At 45.1% G+C, this 21,780-nt stretch overlaps 1 protein-coding gene across 1 annotated transcript in view; it reads left to right on the top strand.

The window, feature by feature from the left end:
* LOC115172763 (disks large-associated protein 2) overlaps window positions 1-21,780 on the top strand; it is a 207,647-nt gene that overhangs the window by 103,179 nt on the left and 82,688 nt on the right. Inside the window, exons 2-3 of the mRNA XM_029730497.1 lie at window positions 17,954-18,305; window positions 18,384-19,122. Of these exons, the coding sequence (XP_029586357.1) occupies window positions 18,025-18,305; window positions 18,384-19,122 (1,020 nt within the window). The 5' untranslated portion in view covers window positions 17,954-18,024. The remainder of the gene's footprint in view (window positions 1-17,953; window positions 18,306-18,383; window positions 19,123-21,780) is intronic.

The following is a 21,780-nucleotide window of genomic DNA, read 5'->3' as shown; positions in this document are numbered from 1 at the left end:
CATTGGACAGATGTCTCTAGGAACATTACGTGGTAATGTCTGGGAGGTCGTCAAAGTGTCATTGGCCGACAGAGATGGCGTGATGCTAACGTTGATTATTATCCCATGCTAACTTTGAAGCCAAAGTAAGATGATGGTGTGTATTTGAAAGGGGCCACTGAGTCGTTGAATGTTGCCGTAATAAACTCTCTGACTTTGTTGATATGAGGTTGTAAAACAGTATCATTCTCTCGTAATATATACAAATATTTCATACCCGCCCAATTTACAAGCACAGGTTTTCTCCAAACCTTGCAGTAGTTCTTTTGCAGATGAGTAGTTTATCTTTGGGTTGAGTCAGTAAATTATAATGATACTCTGAGAGATGGCAATATGTGGCTGCCACGTATCTTAATGGGCTTTGCAAAATATGGTTCTTATGGTTAATATATCTTGTTCATTCAGGCTTGCAATAAACGCAATGCTGAAAACCCCAGCCAGCAAATTGTCCACAGTTATGTAGCTAACTCCATTGCAGAGAGAGCCATGCTGTGAAGGCAACACCAACAAGGACACATGTCTTTGAGACATCTCACACCTGTGAAGTGATGGAGTCCTGAAGTGCCTCACTTCACCTCGCCTCACTGGGACTGTAATTGTGACATTTCTCTGTGTTGTGGCTTCAGGCACTGACTAACACTGAGATCTATGTTGTCATTAACCTTCAGTTACTAAGCAACCCCTAACTCAGGGCTGTGAGGTGTGACAAGACAGTATGTGTGTGCGTGCGTGTGCGTGTGTGTATGAGCCACGGCTGATTGGGGGCCTCGGTGGGATGGATGATGGCTGGATTATTGCAACTCCTCCACCGGGTGTTGTGGCAGCACAGACGCTCTCTCTCTCTGAGGGGCTGGGTTACAGCATTGTGGATGGAGCTAGCTGTTGTGGCAGCACAGACTCTCTCTCTCTCTGAGGGGCTGGGTTACAGCATTGTGGATGGAGCTAGCTGTTGTGACAGCACAGACTCTCTCTCTCTCTGATGGGCTGGGTTACAGCATTGTGGATGGAGCTAGCTGTTGTGGCAGCACAGACTCTCTCTCTCTCTGAGGGGCTGGGTTACAGCATTGTGGATGGAGCTAGCTGTTGTGGCAGCACAGACTCTCTCTCTCTCTGAGGGGCTGGGTTACAGCATTGTGGATGGAGCTAGCTGTTGTGGCAGCACAGACTCTCTCTCTCTCTGAGGGGCTGGGTTACAGCATTGTGGATGGAGCTAGCTGTTGTGGCAGCACAGACACTCTCTCTCTGAGGGGCTGGGTTACAGCATTGTGGATGGAGCTAGCTGTTGTGGCAGCACAGACACTCTCTCTGAGGGGCTGGGTTACAGCATTGTGGATGGAGCTAGCTGTTGTGGCAGTGGCTCAGACTGTCTTTGTTTTTCTCCTTGTGTATCTCCCTCACCCTCTCTTGTTGGTCCCACTCTCACCCCGTACTTTCTCTCGCTCCTCTCATAGTCATACGCGACACACACACACACACATACTCTCTACACTCCATGTCTCTCATACTCTCACTAAGTGGCCTGACATGGAGTAGTATTTATGTTCACCTCACCAGGGTTCAAGCTGAGCCTGTTGAGACTGCACCTGTAAAATGCTTCCTTCAGAGAGAGAGAAGTGGGGGAATGGATAAGGACAGTAGAAGAGATAAATCATTGATGGATGTGGGGAGAGAGGAGGGACCATAATAATGATACATGTTGAAGAGTTGATTTCCATACTGTTGTTGATAACAGGAGTATAAATGCAGCACCCGACACCCGACCAACTCTACCCAGGGAGCTCCTTCCCCTATCACCCTCCCATCTATGTAACAGGAACATTGCAGCTAGCTGTCTGTGTTCATTGGTGTTCACCTTGTGCGAAAGGACAGAAACATGATAGGTGTTTTTCTTGACCATATCACCTTACCAGGAAAAACTCTGACTCAACTGACCTGTCTTATACCATTTTACTCCACGAGGAACATAGATCAAACACAAAAGGAAAAACCTTTCAGGAAAACCTTTTGGCCCAAAAGCAAACTTTTATCAGATCCAGCCCGATCCTCCAGGAGATGCCAGGTTTCCCAGCTCTCCTCAAATCCTATCACCACTGCATGTCCTGGGGAGGGAAACTAAATCAGCCCAGTCCATTGAATGATTAGTTGAATCATGTGGCTTGAGTGAGTTACAAGAGATGGAACCTAGAGACTTACAGGCTGTGTGTGGCTCTATTCAAAGGACCCTATACAGATGCTGACTGCCTGGCCTGAGTATCTATCTGACCTTTACTAGCTCTAACAAACCCCTCTTTCTCTCAGTCATATACAACATTTCAGGGGTTATTGAACAGTGATAACTATGTTTTAGATGTGATAAAGAACTGTCACATCATTGTAGTCAGTAGATCCTTGTAATCCCATACAGCTCAACAAGGTTATCAGTACACTCTCATCAAGTCCCATTTTCACTTCTGAACGTTTTGGTCGTCCAGCGGCAGCGAGTAGTCCTTTGTTGGCTGCGTTGTGAGTGTTTTCAGGGCCAGGGTCAATAGCAGTCCTTTCATTTCACTGCCTCTGAAACAGCCACTTACACTAATTACACTGAACAAAAATATAAACGCAACATGTAAAGTGTTGGTCCCATGTTTCATGAGCTGAAATAAAAATCCCAGAAATGTCCCAAACGCACAAAAATGCTTATTTCTCAAATTTTGTGCATAAATTTGGTTACATCCCTGTTAGTGAGCATTTCTCCTTAGCCAAGATAATCCATCCACTTGACAGGTGTGGCATATCAAGAAACTGATTAAACAGCATGATCTTGTACTGGGGACAATAAAAGGCCACTCTAAAGTGTGAAGTTTTGTCACAAAACTCAATGCCATAGATGTCTTACGTTTTGAAGGAGTGTGCAAATTTGCATGATGACTGAAAGAATGTCCACCAGAGAGGTTGCCAGATAATTTCATGTTAATTTCTCTACCATAAGCTGCCTCCAACGTTGTTTTAGAGAATTTGGCAGTACGTCCAACCGGCCTCACAAATGCAGAACATGTGCAACCACGCCAGCCCAGGACCTCCACATCCGACGTGTTCACCTGCGAGATTGTCCAGCCACCCGGGCAGCTGATGATACTGTCACAAACTGTCTACACAAATTGTCAGAAACTGTCTCAGGGAAGCTCATCTGCATGCTCGCCATCCTCACCAGGGTCTTGACCTGACTGCAGTTTGAAATCGTGACCAACTTCAGTGGGCAAATACTCACCTTTAATGGCCACTGGCACACTGGAAAAGTGTGCTCTTCACGGATGAATCCCGGTCTCAACTGTACCGGGCAGATGGCAGATGGCGTCATGTGGGAGATCTGTTCTCTGATGTTAACGTTGTGAACAGAGTTCCCCATGGTGGCGGTAGGGTTATGTTATGGGCAGGCATAAGCTATGGACAATGAACACAATTGCATTTTATTGATGGCAGTTTCAATGCACAGAGATACCGTGACGAGATCCTGAAGCCCATTGTGTCATTCCTCCTCCGCCGTCACCTCATGTTTCAGCATGATAATGCACTGCCCCATGTCATAAGGATCTGTACACAATTCCTGGAAGCTGAAAATATCCCAGTTCTTCCATGGCCTGCATACTCACCAGACAGGTCACCCATTAAGCATGTTTGGGATGCTCTGGATCGACGTGTACAGCATCGTGTTCCAGTTCCCACCAATATTTAGCAACTTCGCACAGCCATTGAAGAGGAGTGGGACAACAGTCCACAGGCCACAATCAACAGCCTGATCAACTCTATGTGAAGGAGATGTGTCACGCTGCATGAGGCAAATGGTGGTCACACCAGATACTGACTGGTTTTCTGATCCACATCCCTACTTTTTTTTAAGGTATATGTGACCAAAAGATGCGCATCTGTATTCCCAGTCATTTGAAATCCATAGATTAGGGCCTAATGAATTTATTTAAATTGACTGATTTCCTTATATGAAATGCAAATCAGTAAAATCTTTGAAATTGTTGCATGTTGCGATTATATTTTTGTCCAGTATACATTTTACTGTCGGATGTGTTGGGTCCATCTCCACCTGGAGCCAGCAGCAACCTTTCCAAACTGTTTGTGTGAGTTTGTGTGAGTGTGTGCGTGTGTGTGTGCATGTGCATGGGCACTGTGTGCGTTTGTTTGTATGTTAATTATCCAGTGCTGAACACTAGTCTCCCAATCACGACCATCCATTCATGCAAATAAATTGAACAATCATGAATTGAATTAGGAGTTGAATTTGAAATAGAAAAAAGTGGAGCTCTCTTTATCCTCTGACATGCTTTCGATACAGAACATAATTTACTGAGATATGTGGCAATTGCTTCTACCAGGTATAATCAGCACAGGAGCTGTACAGCTCAGATTAACATCACAACAAATCATTTAACATGCTGATTGGCTTTGTGCTTCTAATGTTTTGGTTTACTTTGAAAAGTAGACAAGGATCTGAACCCGACTGCCTGTATCACCTCAATCTCCCAAGTCATTACCGTTACACCCAGGAGAGAGAGAGCGATAGAGATAGAGAGACGGGGAGAGGTAGAGAGAGAAAAACAGAGAGATGAAGACAGAGAGAGAGAAGCATCACATTAGAGCTGGGTTTTCAATGTGGTGGATGTGAGAAGTGTGCTGGAACAGGTGAACAGGGATTTTGCTGTGATGGAATTGGAGTGTTCAGCTGGACATCCTGATCCTGAAGTGGGCTTTCAGAGACAGGATCTTGCCTCATGTTTTCCTGTGATAAAAGATACCAGTTTCTATGGCTACAGTGAGAGGTTTTGAGGCTTTAGTCATGATATCAAAATGGAGACTCTTTTCTCTATTCCATAGGAGGAGGAGTTGAAGAGGAACAGTGATTCTGTCACTTCAGAGATTTGGTTCCCCTTCATTCTGCTCCCTGTTTGTGTCACGTCCTGACCAGTGAGAAGGGTCATTTTGCCATAGTAGAATGGTTAGGGCGTGGCAGGGGGGTTGTTTTGTGTGTTTTGGGGTTGGTTTGTTTCTAGGGGAATTTGTTCTAGTTTTCTGTTTCTATGTTTCATTTTCCATGTGTGGCCGAGTATGGTTTCCAATCAGAGGCAGGTGTCTTTCGTTGTCTCTGATTGGAAGCCATACTTAGGCAGCCTGTTTTTCTTTGGGTTTTGTGGGTGTTTATTTTCCGTTTAGTGATTGTACCTGACGGAACTGTTGAGCGTTTATTATTTTGTTGTGAAGTGCTTTTCATTAAAAGTAAAAGATGAGCACTATACATGCTGCGCCTTGGTCTAATCCTTTCATTTTACATTTACATTTTAGTCATTTAGCAGACGCTCTTATCCAGAGCGACTTACAGTAGTGAATGCATACATTTCATACATTTTTTTTCCGTACTGGCCCCTCGACGCTTGTGACAGTTTGACTGACATATAGAAGGACAGTTCCATACCGCAGAACACTGAGCACAGCACCGATAAGACGATGGCTTCTTCATTACGTTGCTAATTCGCTGCGCCACTGATAAGTATTCAAGCATTTTGCTGCCCTGCTTATTTGGCTAAATTAATCTCATTGTAGGAAAGTAAAGTAAGAGTCCCCTTGGCTCCTGACTGTGGAGTTCTTCTGGAAAATGGAAGGAGATTGTTGGAAAGAGAAAAAGGGACACTGGACCTAATCTCTTTTGGAGGGATTAATGGTGAAAGGTCTGATAGGTTTGTGTGTTAGGTGGCCATGACAGGATTATGGGCCACATTGGCTATACAAAGGCTGTCTTCTTAGACTCTCAGTCTCTCACAAATGTGCATATTCTTTTCCTCTCTCTCTCTCTCTCTCTCTCTCTCTCTCTCTCGCTCTCTCTCTCTCTCTCTCTGTCTATCTGTGTCTGTCTCTCTCTCATACATAGTTTCTCTCTCACACACCCTCACTTTCTCACACACTCTCTCTCTACTCATTGATGTTCTGTTATGCAGCTCCTCTCTTCCCACTAAAAAAGCCCACTGCGGCAGTAACAGCATTAGCAGCGGTAGCAGTACCTCTGGTCTAATCTAGCTCTAGCCCCAGTGCTGCTAACCCAGAGATGGTGGGGTGCTGCTCTGATTGCTCCAGCACGCTGTTCAGGCCCAGCAGGCTGTGGCTGGCTATCTGTCTTCACTCACATCCTCACTGAGCTGGCAGCTCTGTGGACCAACACAACACAATGGGCAGAGCAACAGGATGCGCCTCAGGCTCCGGCACATCCAGTCAACACAGTGCAACACCCACCCAACAATGTTCTCTCTCTCTCTCTTCCTCTCTCTTCCTCTTCCTCTCTTCCTCTCCTCTCCCAATGCCTCAGAACTACCTACACTCCCGAACAATACAGGAGGGGAGTGCTGACTGAATTTGGAACACTTGACTTGTAGGATAGCTTAGGATTCCTGAGTGAGCATTGACTCAGAGTGTGCAGAAATAGCGTGGCTGAAGTAAAAAGTACTGCAGAAAATGGTAAAGAATATCAAATGTGGAATATGCAGTTGAAATGAATAACGACTGTCATCATATTTATGTTTTCATATTCAGCACTCTATTAAGCATCAACAATTGAAATAATTATCTTAAATCATATTAGTTAATTATCACATAAGTAACTAACAGTACCTCAGTAAGTGTTTCTGTTTGAGAAGCACAGTCATGTCTGCAGCAGAGGTTCACTTGACAGTGACCCTATATCATCTCATTGATTAGTGTGAGAACTGCCTTTTTGATTTGAGACCCCGGCTGGGCTGCATTCAGAAAGTAGACCTGTCGCCTGTATGATCTGTGACAAGCTGACTCAGCACCTCCACAACCCCACAAATTCTCCCAGAGCCTTTTGCTTTCTCCTCTCTTTCCACTTATTACCTTCCAGACCTCTCTCTCTTTCTGCTTGTGAAAGGCCTAATAATGTTTTCTGTCACGGGGAGTTAGGATGGGCTGGAGAGGGCGGGCAAGCCGTGTCAGTGAAAAAGATTGTCTGCCGGATCCCTGGCTGTCTAACAGATTGACCTGAGCATCTGTGAGGGGAGAGGCGAGTGTAGATAATCAGGCTCTGGCCATCACAGCTCTTCTGCCCTGGCCGTGCAGCTGTCCATCGGCTCTCACTTCAATCTAATAGCCTGGACCAGGAATGGGCAACTTTGATGGGGGTGGGGGCCACAAAAAATCTGAGCTCATCATGCGGGGCTGCATAGCGAGCAAAGATTTTAGTGGCCCCCCTCTTGACAGTGGAGAATTTTTTTTTGCCGTTTTTAAAGCAAGTTTGCTGATTCTACACATTTTGCCATGGGGCGGAGAGAAGATTTAGCTATTTTATAACTAATTTCATGCAATTCTACTCATTTTGCCATGGGGCGGAAAGGAAAATGAGCTGTTTTACAGCTCATTTCCTGCAATTCTACACATTTTGCCATAGATTGGAAATAAATGTTTGCAGTTTTAATATCATATATCTGAGTGACAATGATTTAAAAACTCAATGGGGGCCCCCCGGCCGGTAATTCAACCATGATAACAAGCAAACAAATTTGCTGACATGGGCTAATTGACTGACTAGCAGTGACTGACATAGCAAGAGGAAAACTGTTGATGCACAACCAAATTTCGAATTCCACCTTGTGTATTCTACTATTCTATCTGGCAACAGTAAGTTGACTGGGGGGTTGATCCGAGGGCCTTCAAGCCGCCAGTTGGCGGCTCCCTGGCCCGGGACCATCGCCCGGGACCATCGCTTATCCCCTGGGTGTTAGGACACAATTCCCCCCCTTAGTGATGAAAGGCCAGTATTTGAGTGTGTTTAACCTTTGGGAGATGGATAATCAAGCTGCTCTATCGATTTGCTTTTCTTAGAAAGGGTGCTTCTTTTCCTGGATGAGATGTTGTTCTCATAGCTAGCTGTTGCTCCTGTTATTGTCAAGTGCTCTCAACCTAAAGCCTTCTTTGTACGCCTGTGTTTATGGTATTTATTGGTGAAGAGATGATATACTGCTCTGATGCCTAGTGCTGCCTTATTGGCCCTGTATTGGCCCTGTACTGGCCCTGTATTGGCCCTGTATGGCCCTGTATTGATGTATTACGTAACACTGAGGTACAATGATATTGCCAAATCTGAAGGTCGTGGGCCTTTTGAGTTGTAGTCTGCTCCTGGCTCTATTATGACATTTGGAAGTTTGTTTTCAAGTCCTGTTCCAGGCTAAATGAGGGGAGGTGTGTGCCAGTCAGTTACTCTAGCAGATATAATGCTATTTAAATGGTAATGTAATAACAGGAGCAAAACCACCTTTATTTATACTCTGTGCATAGCGTAGGCTAAGTACTAGACTGGAGCCCTTAATATATGAGGCCCTTCCCCTTCCTCTCTCTCTCTCTCTCTCTCTCTCTCTCTCTCTCTCTCCTCCTGCATGTCAGAGTTCCAGCATAGATCACTTAGGGGGTTCTTGGAGCATTGACAATATTGGACCAATGGCTCTGTGCCAAGTGTTGAGTCGGCATGGTCAGTGCATGGCTAAGCAGACCACAGGCTCATGGCTGATGCTTCTCTCCACATGGTCAGTACATGGCTAAGCAGACCACAGGCTCATGGCTGATGCTTCTCTCCACATGGTCAGTACATGGCTAAGCAGACCACAGGCTCATGGCTGATGCTTCTCTCCACATGGTCAGTACATGGCTAAGCAGACCACAGGCTTATGACTGATGATTCTCTCCACATCTGGGGACTTGGGTCATGTTTAATTGACACGAAATGGTGAAACAGTTTTGAAATGGAAAATAAATAAATAAATGCTGTAATTGGACAGGGTTATTATACCTTAGCTACCTCCTCCATTTCAAAATGGTTTCTCCAGTTGTGTGCCTAGTGACCACAGCCCAGGTATTTCTGTTCAAACGTAAGATTCTATAGGCCATTTTAAATCAGAGCTTCCTGGCTTCTCTGAAACATCAGCCTTTGCTGCATTATTCATCATTCAGCCTCTGAGACCGAGGCAGAAGCCACTGGTACTGGGGCTAAAACAAAATGTATTCTCTGTTTCTGCTGAATGATGACAGATACTCACATGTGTTTGGAGAGCCTTTTCTGGACGGATGCTTGCTCATAGAGAACAGAGTCTTGTATAAATATTAAATGGTGTAGGCGTCGCTTTCAGAATCCTCCATTCCTTTTACAGAGAAACCAGTCTGAGAGTGAGAGGGAGAGAGGGAGAGAGAGAGACAGACAGAAAGACGGAGAGAGATAGCGAGAGAGAGGGAGAAAGGGAGAGACAGCGAGAGAGGGAGAGACAGAGAGAGACGGGATGAGTCTGTCACTGGGGTATAATCCTGGGAAATGCTAAAATTGTGCCGCCGGATAATTTATTAAACTTGTCTCAACTTGTCTTCTTCGTGGAATAGTCAATCTTCTGAGTTGAGAGAAGGCCTTGCAGACAATGCAATGTGGCAGTGGCACAACTTCAGACAACATTGCATCATAATTTCACCATTGAGCTGCCATTGCTGTAGCCCATATAAAAAATACTATATTATACTATGGTCCAAATGCAGTAGTATTACTATATAATGGTTGTATTCACTGTAGTATACTAAAGTCCGCAACAACACTGTCGTACTTACCTATAACTATAGTATAAATACTGTAGTAAAAGAAAACTGTAGTATATACTATAGTAATTAATGTAGTGTGTTCGAGAATTGTAGTACTTTAGTGTTTACTGTAGTGTTTTTGCAGACTGTAATATAGTGTTGTATTTACTGTAGTGTTTTTACGGCGATTACTGTAGTATTTACTATAGTTTTTGTTTTATTATATTTTGTATAGAAGTGCAGGTTTGAGGAACAAAACGAACTCGCACAGACAGACAGAAAACATAGGGTATAATGGGGAAGATGGGTGACACCTGGAGGGGGGTGGAGACAAGCACAAGGACAGGTGAAACAGATCAGGGCATGACAAGTAAAGTAGTGTTTTTGCGGACTGTAGTGTTTTTGCGGACACTACTGTAGTATTTACAACAGTGTTTTTGTTGCGGATAATACTGTAGTATTTGCTATTTCTCATGTGGGGCAGTACACTGTTTTTATATACAGTACCTGGCAAAAGTTTGGACACACCTACTCATTCAAGGGTTTTTCTTTATTTTTACTATTCTACATTGTAGAATAATGGTGAAGACATCAATACTATGAAATAACAAATATGTAATTATGTAGTAACCAAATAAGTATTAAACAAATCAAAATATATTTTATATTTGAGTTCTTCAAAGACACCTTTTGCCTTGATGACAGCTTTGCACACTCTTGGCATTCTCTCAAGTAACTTCATGAGGAATGATTTTTCAACAGTCTTGAAGGAGTTCCCACATAGCACTTGTTGGCTGCTTTTCCTTCACTCTGCGGTCCAACTCATCCCAAACCATCTCAATTGGGTTAAGGTTGGGTGATTTCTGAGGCCAACTCATCTGATGCAGCACTTCATCACTCTCCTTCTTTGTCATATAGCCCTTACACAGCCTGGAGGTGTGTTTTGGGTCATTGTCCTGTTGAAAAACAAATGATAGTCCCCACTAAGCACAAACCAGATGGGATGGCTTATCGTGTGCCTTGAATTCGAAATAAATCACAGACAGTGTCACAGCAACAACGAAAAACACACCATCACACCTCCTCCTCCATGCTTCACGGTGGGAACCACACATGCAGAGATCATCCGTTCACCTACTCTGCGTCTCACAAACACACGGCAGTTGGAACCAAAAATCTCGAATTTGGACTCATCAGACCAAAGGACACATTTACACCAGTATAATGTCCATTGCTCGTGTTTCTTGGTCCAAGCAAGTCTCTTCTTATTATGTGTCCTTTAGTAGTGGTTTCTTTGCAGCAATTCAACCATGAAGGCCTGATTCACACAGTCTCCTCTGAACAGTTGATTTTGAGAGGGTCTTTTACTTGAACTCTGTGAAGCATTTATTTGGGCTGCAATCTGAGGTTTACTTAACTCTAATGAACGTATCCTCAACCAGAGGTAACTCTGGTTCTTCTTTTCCTGTGGCGGTCCTCATGAGAGCATGTTTCATCGTAGCGCTTGATGGTTTTTGCGACTGCACTTGAAGCTTCTTGTTCTTGAAATGTTCCGTATTGACTGACCATCATGTCTTAAAGTAATGATGGACTGTTGTTTCTCTTTGCTTATTTGAGCTGTTCTTGCCATAATATGGACTTGCTATTTTACCAAATAGGGCTATCTTCTGTATAACCCCCTACCTTGTCACAACACAACTTATTGGCTCAAACGCATTAAGAATGAAATAAATTCCACAAATTAACTTTTAACAAGGCACACCTGTTAATTGAAATGCATTCCAGGTGACTACCTCATGAAGCTGGTTGAGAGAATGCCAAGAGTGTGCAAATCTGTTATCAAGGCAAAGGGAAGAGTCTCAAATATAAAATATATTGTGATTTGCTTAACACTTTTTTGGTGACTACATGATTCCATATGTGTTATTTCATAGTTTTTATGTCTTCACTATTATTTTATTTTTTTAGTTAACCTTTATTTAACTAGGCAAGTCAGTTAAGAACACATTCTTATTTACAATGACGGCCTAGGAACAGTGGGTTAACTGCCTTGTTCAGGGGCAGAACGACAGATTTTTACCTTGTCAGCTCGGGGATTCGTTCTAGCAACCTTTCAGTTACTGGCCCAACGCTCTAACCACTAGGCTACCTGACACCCCAGGTTCAATGTAGAAAATAGTAAAAATAAAGAAAAACCATTGAATGAGTAGGTGTTCTATATAAAAAATGGTGTGGAGTATGGACAGTACATGATTAGAAAAGGTGTGTACAGCAGTACTTATATAGGATGAGCCATGACTAGAATACAGTGAACAACAATATAAAAGCAACATGGTAAGTGTTGTTCTCATGTTTCATGAGCTGAAATTAAAGATCCCAGAAATGTTCCAGACACACAAAAAGCGTATTTCTCAAAAATATTGTGCACAAATTTGTTTACATCACTGTTATTGAGCATTTCTCATTTGCCAAGATAATCAATCCACCTGACAGGTGTGTCATATCAAGAAGCTGATTAAACAGCATGATCATTAAACAGGTGCACCTTGTGCTGGGGACAATGCAAGGTCACTCTAAAATGTGCAGTTTTGTCACACAACACAATGCCACAGATGTTTCAGTTTTTGCGATTGGCATGCTGAATCCAGGAATGTTCACCAGAGCTTAATTTCTCTACCATAAGCCGTCTCCAACGTCATTTTAGAGATTTTGCCAGTACGTCCAACCGGTCTCACAACCGCAGACCACGTGTATGTCGTTGTGTGGGCGAGAGGTAGGCATAAGGTACAGACAACAAACACAATTGCATTTTCTCAATGGCAATTTGAATGCACAGAGATACCGTGATGAGATCCTGAGGCCCGTTGTCCTCTGCCATCACCCATTTATCCTCTGCCATCACCTCATCTTTCAGCATGATAATGCACAGCCCCATGTCGCAAGGATCTGTACACAATTCCTGGAAACTGAAAATGGCCCAGTTCTTCCATGGCCTTCATACTCACCAGACATGTCACCCATTGAGCATGTTTGGGATGCTCTGGATTGACGTTTACTACTCTGTGTTCCAGTTCCCACCAATATCCAGCAACTTCGCACAGCCCTTGAAGAGGAGTGGGACAACATTCCAGAGGCTACAATCAACAGCCTGATCAACTCTATGCGAAGGAGATGTGTCACGCTGCATGAGGCAAATGGTGATCACACCAGATACAGACTGGTTTTCTGATCCACGCCCCTACTTTTTTTTAAAGGTATATGTGACCAAAAGATGCGCATCTGTATTCCCAGTCATGTGAAATCCATAGATTAGGGCCTAATGAATTTACACTGCTCAAAAAAATAAAGGGAACACTTAAACAACACAATGTAACTCCAAGTCAATCACACTTCTGTGAAATCAAACTGTCCACTTAGGAAGCAACACTGACTGACAATAAATTTCACATGCTGTTGTGCAAATGGAATAGACAACAGGTGGAAATTATAGGCAATTAGCAAGACACCCCCAATAAAGGAGTGGTTCTGCAGGTGGTGACCACAGACCACTTCTCAGTTCCTATGCTTCCTGGCTGATGTTTTGGTCACTTTTGAATGCTGGTGGTGCTTTCACTCTAGTGGAAGCATGAGATGGAGTCTACAACCCACACAAGTGTCTCAGGTAGTGCAGCTCATCCAGGATGGCACATCAATGCGAGCTGTGGCAAGAAGGTGTGCTGTGTCTGTCAGCGTAGTGTCCAGAGCATGGAGGCGCTACCAGGAGACAGGCCAGTACATCAGGAGACGTGGAGGAGGCCATAGGAGGGCAACAAGCCAGCAGCAGGACCGCTACCTCCGCCTTTGTGCAAGGAGGAGCAGGAGGAGCACTGCCAGAGCCCTGCAAAATGACCTCCAGCAGGCCACAAATGTGCATGTGTCTGCTCAAACGGTCAGAAACAGACTCCATGAAGGTGATATGAGGGCCCGACGTCCACAGGTGGGGGTTGTGCTTACAGCCCAACACCGTGCAGGACGTTTGGCATTTGCCAGAGAACACCAAGATTGGCAAATTCGCCACTGGCGCCCTGTGCACTTCACAAATGAAAGCAGGTTCCCACTGAGCACATGTGACAGAGTCTGGAGACGCCGTGGAGAATGTTCTGCTGCCTGCAACATCCTCCAGCATGACCGGTTTGGCGGTGGGTCAGTCATGGTGTGGGGTGGCATTTCTTTGGGGGGCCGCACAGCCCTCCATGTGCTCGCCAGAGGTAGCCTGACTGCCATTAGGTACCGAGATGAGATCCTCAGACCCCTTGTGAGACCATATGCTGGTGCGGTTGGCCCTGGGTTCCTCCTAATGCAAGACAATGCTAGACCTCATGTGGCTGGAGTGTGTCAGCAGTTCCTGCAAGAGGAAGGCATTGATGCTATGGACTGGCCCGCCCGTTCCCCAGACCTGAATCCAATTGAGCACATCTGGGACATCATGTCTCGCTCCATCCACCAACGCCACGTTGCACCACAGACTGTCCAGGAGTTGGCGGATGCTTTAGTCCAGGTCTGGGAGGAGATCCCTCAGGAGACCGCCACCTCATCAGGAGCATGCCCAGGCGTTGTAGGGAGGTCATACAGGCACGTGGAGGCCACACACACTACTGAGCCTCATTTTGACTTGTTTTAAGGACATTACATCAAAGTTGGATCAGCCTGTAGTGTGGTTTTCCACTTTAATTTTGAGTGTGACTCCAAATCCAGACCTCCATGGGTTGATAAATTGGATTTCCATTGATTATTTTTGTGTGATTTTGTTGTCAGCACATTCAACTATGTAAAGAAAAAAGTATTTAATAAGATTATTTCATTCATTGAGATCTAGGATGTGTTATTTTAGTGTTCCCTTTACTTTTTTGAGCAGTGTATTTAAATTGACTGATTTCCTTATATGAACTGTAACTCAGTAAAATCTTAGACATTTTTGCATGTTGCGTTTATATTTTTGTTCAGTATACACATACTGTAAAGTGGTAAAACAGTATGTGAACATTATTAAAGTGACCAGTGTTCAATGACTCTATGTACATAGGGCAACAGTCTAAGGTGCAGGGTAGAGTACCCGCTGGTAGCCGGCTAGTGACAGTGTCTAAGGTTCATGGCAAGGTACTGGGCGGAGGCCAGCTAGTGATGACTGTTTAGTATTCTCTTTAACAAAGATATCTACAAATATTTCAGGATATGTTCTGGAAATAATCAGAATTCATGTAAATATTGCAGTTTAGAAAACAAATCTTGTCCAAAATAAAGTGGTCTCTTGGGGTACGATGAGCTGTGGGACAGGGCAAGTTAAGCCGCCTGCAAATTTCTTTACTGAATGAAATATTACCACTACCTTGTTAAAATCATATCTTTCTTTATTCCCCAAACACAATTCAATTCAACACAATCACAATTGATTTCAGTCTTTTCATCATTTTAAGCATCTTTTAACACAGGCTAATGTGCTAACACTTAACAAAAACTTTGTACCATTTTTAAAAAAACTTTTAACATAGGCCAGGCCTCATATCCCAGCGATAATGCCTTGCATTACGCCTGGGAAGAATACACTTACATTTGCTCAACTTGCCATTGACTCAACCATTGGCTCAACTTACCCCATGGCCATTGGCTCAACTTACCCCAAGGCAATCATTTTGACTATATTAGTCCACATACAGTGCCTTCAGAAAGTATTCAGACCCCTTGACTTTTATCACATTTTATTACGTAGCAGCCTTATTATACAATGGATTAAATAAAAATCCTCAGCTATCTACACACAATACCCCACTGTGTCAAAGAGAAAACAAGTTTTAAAAATATTTGCTAATTAAAAACATATATAAAACTGAAATACCTTATTTACATAGAGACTCGAAATTGAGATCAGATGCATCCTGTTTCCATTGATCATCCTTGAGATGTTTCTACAACTTGATTGGAGTCCACCTGTGGTAAATTATATTGATTGGATATGATTTGGAAAGGCACACACCTGTCCATATAAGGTCCCACAGTTGACAGTGCATGTCAGAGCAAAAACCAAGCCATGAGGTCAAAGAAATTGTCCATAGAGCAAAGAGACAGGATGGTGTTGATGCACAGATCTGGGGAAGGGTACCAAAAAATATCTGCCCATTGAAGGTCCCCAAGAACACAGTGGTTTCCATCATTCTTAAATGGAATAATTTTGGAACCAACAAGACTCTTCCTAGAGCTGGCCACCCGACCAAACTGAGCAATCGGGGCAGAAGGGTCTTGGTCAGGGAGGTGACCAAGAACCTGATGGTCACTCTGACAGAGCTCTAATGTTCCTCTGTGGAGATGGGAGAACCTTCCAGAAGGACAACCATCTCTGCAGCACTCCACCAATCAGGCCTTTATGGTAGAGTGGCCAGACGGAAGCCACCCCTCAGTAAAAGGCGCATGACAGCCCGCTTGGAGTTTGCCAAAAGGCACCTAAAGGACTCTCAGACCATGAGAAACAAGATTCTCTGGTCTGATGAAACCAAGATTGAACTCTTTGGCCTGAATGCCATGCGGCACGTCTGGTGGAAACGTGACACCATCCCTACGGTGAAGCATGGTGGTGGCAGCATCATGCTGTGGGGATGTTTTTAAGCTAAAGGGACTGGAAGACTAGTCAGGATCGAGGCAAAAATGAATGGAGCAAAGTACAGAGAGATCCTTTATGAAAACCTGTTCCAGAGTACTCAGGACCTCAAATTGGGGCGAAGGTTCACCTTCCAACAGGACAACGAACCTAAGCACACAGCCAAGACAACAGAGGGGTGGCTTCAGGACAAGTTTCTGAATGTCCTTGAACCCGATCGAACATCTCTGGCAAGATCTGAAAATATCTGTGCAGTGATGCTCCCCATCCAACCTGACAGAGCTTGAGAGGATCTGCAGCAAGGAATAGGAGAAACTCCCCAAATACAGGTGTGCCAAGCTTGTAACGTCATACCCAAGAAGGCTCGATGTTGTAATCGCTGCGATAGGTGATTCAACAAAGTACTCAGTAAAGGGTGTGAATACTTACGTAAATGTGATATTTCCGTATTTAAAAAATAAAAAATTGCAAAAAAATATAAAATGTTTTTGCTTTATCATTATGGGGTACTGTTTGTAGATTGATGAGGGGAAAAAACTATTTAATTAATTTTGGTATAAGGCTCTAACGTAACAAAATGTGGAAAAAGTCAAGGGGTCGGAATACTTTCTGAACTTTCATGCAAGGTTAAGAACCTCATTGAAGCTTATAGAGACCGCAACTGATGTATAAAACAATCTTAACATTATCTACTTTGGTTTAGATACAAGCATCATGAAACCTGTAACACAATACGTTCATTTGACTTGTTGAAAATACATTTCTTGGACCTACCTTGCGTATCACTTTTTCCATGTGGCTTTATCATTCAGACTCCATGAAATTATGACCGCTTCCTAAATATTTGGTGAAATTATAAATGTTGTGTTTCCTAGAATGTAACTCTAATTTAAATGTAGAAACAAGGGTGGCTCAACTTACCTCACTATCCCCTAAACATTAAAATAAGACTGCTTCCAGTAATTCTATTCCATTAGTAGTCTCTGCAGTCTTTGTCTGGTCATCTCCTTGTCTCTGTTTTATTCAAGGAGAGTGTATGTGTAACTAGAGTGAAAGAATGGTAGTGGGTTGTCTAAATAAAGTAAAGCTATTATCTGATTAAGTTAAATGCGGTAGAGAGGTGGGTTGGGACGTCCGCCCTTGGAAACAGATCACAGAGAATGTGGTTTTAATCCAGCGATGTGGCTGCGGTGGTGGTAGGACGCCTCCCAAGGACGCTCGTCCGCTGATGCACCTCAAAGCGCTCTCCTCAGGGCTTTGACGGATGACACCCCTGCTCCAAAATGATAGGCTATTATTTCACTTTGCAATGGATAAATGGCAACACTAGCTGCTACCTGTCCCCCTTCCCTCGCCATGCCTCGCCTTGCAGCCTGGCACCAACAGACAGACAAGGGAGGGAGGGAGTAGAGAATAAAAGGTTTGTGGGACTGTGCCATTTTGTGATCTTACTTTCTCTTTTTCCACTTTGTTGTTCTAGGTGACTGACTACATTGTGCTGCTGTAGTGACAATGGCATTTGATAAGCAGCTGATTTGATCATGGGTTTTGATTGTTGCAACTGCTGAAGGTTATTTGTTCTTAGCTATTTACACAGCATCTGTTGCTCTCTCTCTCTCTCTCTCTCTCTCTCTCTCTCCCTCTCTCTCTCTCTCTCTTTATCTCTCTCTCTCTCACACACAGACCAGCAGTTTTCATGGTCTCCTTCTCAGCACTTCGATGAAGACAGCTACTCCCCTCCTCCACCCAGGAACATGAAGGCTCTATCGGGTGGCCGGCCCAGCCAGCTCCAGATCACCTCAGCTCACACCTGCGGCCTGGCCGACTGCAACCACTCCCTGGACCACCATGAGTCCCGCACCCCCTCATACCTCCTCAGCCCCACAGAGAGCTGTCTCATGGAGCACCACCGCTGCTCCCCCCGTAGCTCCATCCACTCTGAGTGCATGGCGATGCCAGTCTCCATGGCCAGCACAGACCACTCCATCTCCAGCAGTACCTTTCCCAGGATGCACTACAGCTCCCACCACGACAGCAGCGGGTCGCGGGACGGTGGTAGTAGTAGAGGAGGAGGAGGAGGAGGAGGAGGAGGTGTTGGCGGTGGATCACGGGATCGAGATGAGTGTGGCTCATCGCATGGCAGTAGCGGTAAGATGAACAGAATCCCAGCCAACCTGCTGGACCAGTTTGAGAAGCAGCTTCCGTTACACCGTGATGGCTTCCACACATTGCAGTACCAGAGGGCATCCACCACCACCACGGAGCACCGCAACGAGAGCCCTGGGAGGATCCGACACCTGGTCCACTCTGTCCAGAAGCTCTTCACCAAGTCCCACTCCCTGGAGGGCTCGTCCAAGATGAACGGAACCAAGGGAGACTTGCACCGGGAAGGCTCCCACCACCACCACCATCACCACCACGGACACCACAAACACAGCAAGCGCAGCAAGAGCAAAGAGCGTAAGTCATCAGACAGCAGCAGTAAGCAGCGCTCCGGGGTGGCGGGCTGGTGGAGCTCAGACGATAACCTGGACAGTGACAGTACGTACCGGACGCCCAGTGTCATGTCACGCCAACATGTGGACCACATCAGCCACTGCTACCCCGACTCTGTCCACAGTCACTACGGGGACCTGTCGCTCAAGACCTCCAAGAGCAACAACGATATGAAGTGTTCCGCGTGTGAGAGCGTGGCCATGGCTCCTGAAGGGAAGTTCATGAAGAGGAGCTCCTGGTCAACGCTGACTGTCAGCCAGGCCAAGGAGGCCTACAGGAAGTCCTCCCTCAACCTGGAGAAACCCATGATGCCCACAGACCTCAAGCCCAACCTCAGGCCCTGCCACTACCTACAGGTGAGTCACTCTTCTAGTCCTAGTCTGTCCGTTGCTGGAGCCATGTTGCCGGAACCACAGCAATGTGATAGATAGATAGATAGATAGATAGATAGATAGATAGATAGATAGATAGACCAGTATGAAAAAGTACACTACTGTAAGTCACTCTGAATAAGAGCATCTGCTAATTGACTAAAATGTAAAATGGAGGGCCTCCCGGGTGGCGCAGTGGTCTAAGGTACTGCATTGCAGTGCTAGCTGTGCCACCAGAGACTCTGGGTTCGAGCCCAGGCTCTGTCACAGCCGGCCGCAACTGGGAGGCCCATGGGGTGGCGCACAATTGGCCTAGCGTCGTTTTGGGTTAGGGAGGGTTTGTCTGGCAGGGATATCCTTGTTTCATCGCACACTAGCGACTCCTGTGGCAGGTTGGGCGCAGTGCACGCTGACCAGGTCACTAGGTGTACGGTGTTTCCTCTGACACATTGGTGTGGCTGGCTTCTGGGTTGGATGTGTGCTGTGTGAAGAAGCAGTGCGGCTGGGCTGGGTTGGGCTGGGCTGGGCTGGGCTGGGTTGGGTTGGGTTGGGTTGTGTTTCAGAGGACGCAAGGCTCTCGTAAAATGGATGGGATTGACAGATAAGCAGACAGATATGCACACATAGACATAGGTCCACTGGTAGGCTGATTTAGTGAAGCCATTGAAGAGAGAGAGGATTTATGGTCATTATCACTCAGTGTTGAACCAAAGACCAGCTATGCTTCATTCTAACACTCAGAAACACTGCAAACAATGAGGCTCATTGATTAGCATGGATCTCAATATTTAAGCCTGCTGTTTATATGGCACTCTATTCCATCAGAGGCTCATGTTCAGCAGACAGACAGCTCTGAATCCAGACAGTGTTATTATGATGTTGTTTGTCTCAGCTGGACCTCTGATAGTTCTGAGAGATAATCTCTTGTATTTCCCTGTCCAGGATATGAGTCACCTGTCAGGGGCTCAGCAGGGTAGAAGCAGTGAGGGGACAGCTCAGTGGGAGATATCAATTACTGTATCAATGAATAACACCAGGGACGAGGCGGGAGGGCAAAGAAAAGACTCAGGATCATTGCAGGTTTGAGCTTTTTGCTGTGCCATGTTTCCCGAAGGAGTCAGTTGGTCTGTATTGGTGTGTGAGAGGCCAGGATCTGCAATGTGGGAAACCCTGGTGGAATGTGGGTAATGACATTAAGATCAACTCAAAGTGAATCAGCATTTTTGTAGTTGATGGTCCAGAGGTTTTATGTTAGGGTTGTTGTAGTAAAGGGTATTTGTTTGAAATGGCAACTTCCTTGCCCACGGCACTGAATGCCTACTGTATTATTTCACTAAAATAACGATGTATATGAAACGATGCTGTTGGTGTATGATGAATCAATATCAAGCTCTTCCTGACAGTAAAAAGTACTTGTTTTACAGTTAACATACAACCCATGAGTGGGCTATTGCCTGAAGCTAAAACCATTTGAACTCCTTAGCACTCAGATAAATACTCCTCAGAGACTCTCTACGAAGTAGAATGTGGTGTAACTGTTAGATGCTGTCTTTAATGGACAAGAAATACATGATACATGACTCAACCCACCCACCATTCTAGTGAGGAGGCAATGCTTATCTGACTATTAACTGACGTAAACAGGAAAACAGAGGTTTTGTGACTAATTCCAAGCATCTGTATACAAAACCCTTTTAACAGTGATGAAAATGATGAACCCCAGACAACGGTAGGCTCTAGAACCTCTAATCTCTTTATCTCTACAAGTGCACTAAGCTCTCCCTGAGACTGATGATAAGAGACGGTAATGCATTCTTTGCCTGGTCTTTTGATGGGGTGTCTGAACGGCCATAAACACGTTGTTTTTTCTATAAATAGCCCGGTCCATTCCGTTGGTTCTCCGCTGCAGGGCTACGGCCCAGCTGGTGACGCATTTCCCCTGGGGATTGATGCCCCTTCTCTGAGGTGAACAAGCTACCAGGGAGGACTGTGGATCCACAGAGGCCTAGGAGACAGGGGGAAATAAACAGACTATTCTGGTCAATGGCTGGCTAGCTGGCTCAATAGCCGACTGGCTAGCTGGCTCAATGGCTGGCTGGCTGGCTCAATGGCTGACTGGCTTGCTGGCTGGCTCAATGGCTGCCTGGCTCAATGGCTCAATGGCTGACTGGCTGGCTGGCTCAATGGCTGACTGGCTTGCTGGCTGGCTGGCTCAATGGCTGACTGGCTCAATGGCTCAATGGCTGACTGGCTGGCTGGCTGGCTCAATGGCTGACTGGCTCAATGGCTCAATGGCTGGCTGGCTGGCTGGTTGGCTCAATGGCTGGCTGGCTTGCTGGCTGGCTCAATGGCTCAAGGGCTGACTGGCTTGTTGGCTGGCTGGCTGTCTCTCTATTTCTATCCCTTTCCTTATCAACAGGAGCAGTGAGGTAGTCAGATTGAGTTGTTAGTCAAGAACATTACTCTAAAAGGGTCACATTGGAAGTTAGGCAACATCCTGTTGCTGTTCTGCTTTGTTTTTCTATTTGGGTTTAAAGGTGCAGTCCTATAAAAAGAGTTGTTGTTGTTCGTTTTTTGGGGAGGTGGGGTGTTTGTGGCACTCCAGATGGTTTAAAGTGCCAGTCACCTTGTTGTTGTCATTGG

Source organism: Salmo trutta, chromosome 33 (assembly GCF_901001165.1).
Source record: "Salmo trutta chromosome 33, fSalTru1.1, whole genome shotgun sequence".
In the NCBI taxonomy this organism is placed as follows: Eukaryota; Metazoa; Chordata; class Actinopteri; order Salmoniformes; family Salmonidae; genus Salmo; species Salmo trutta.
This window is presented reverse-complemented; position numbering and strand designations above follow the sequence as displayed.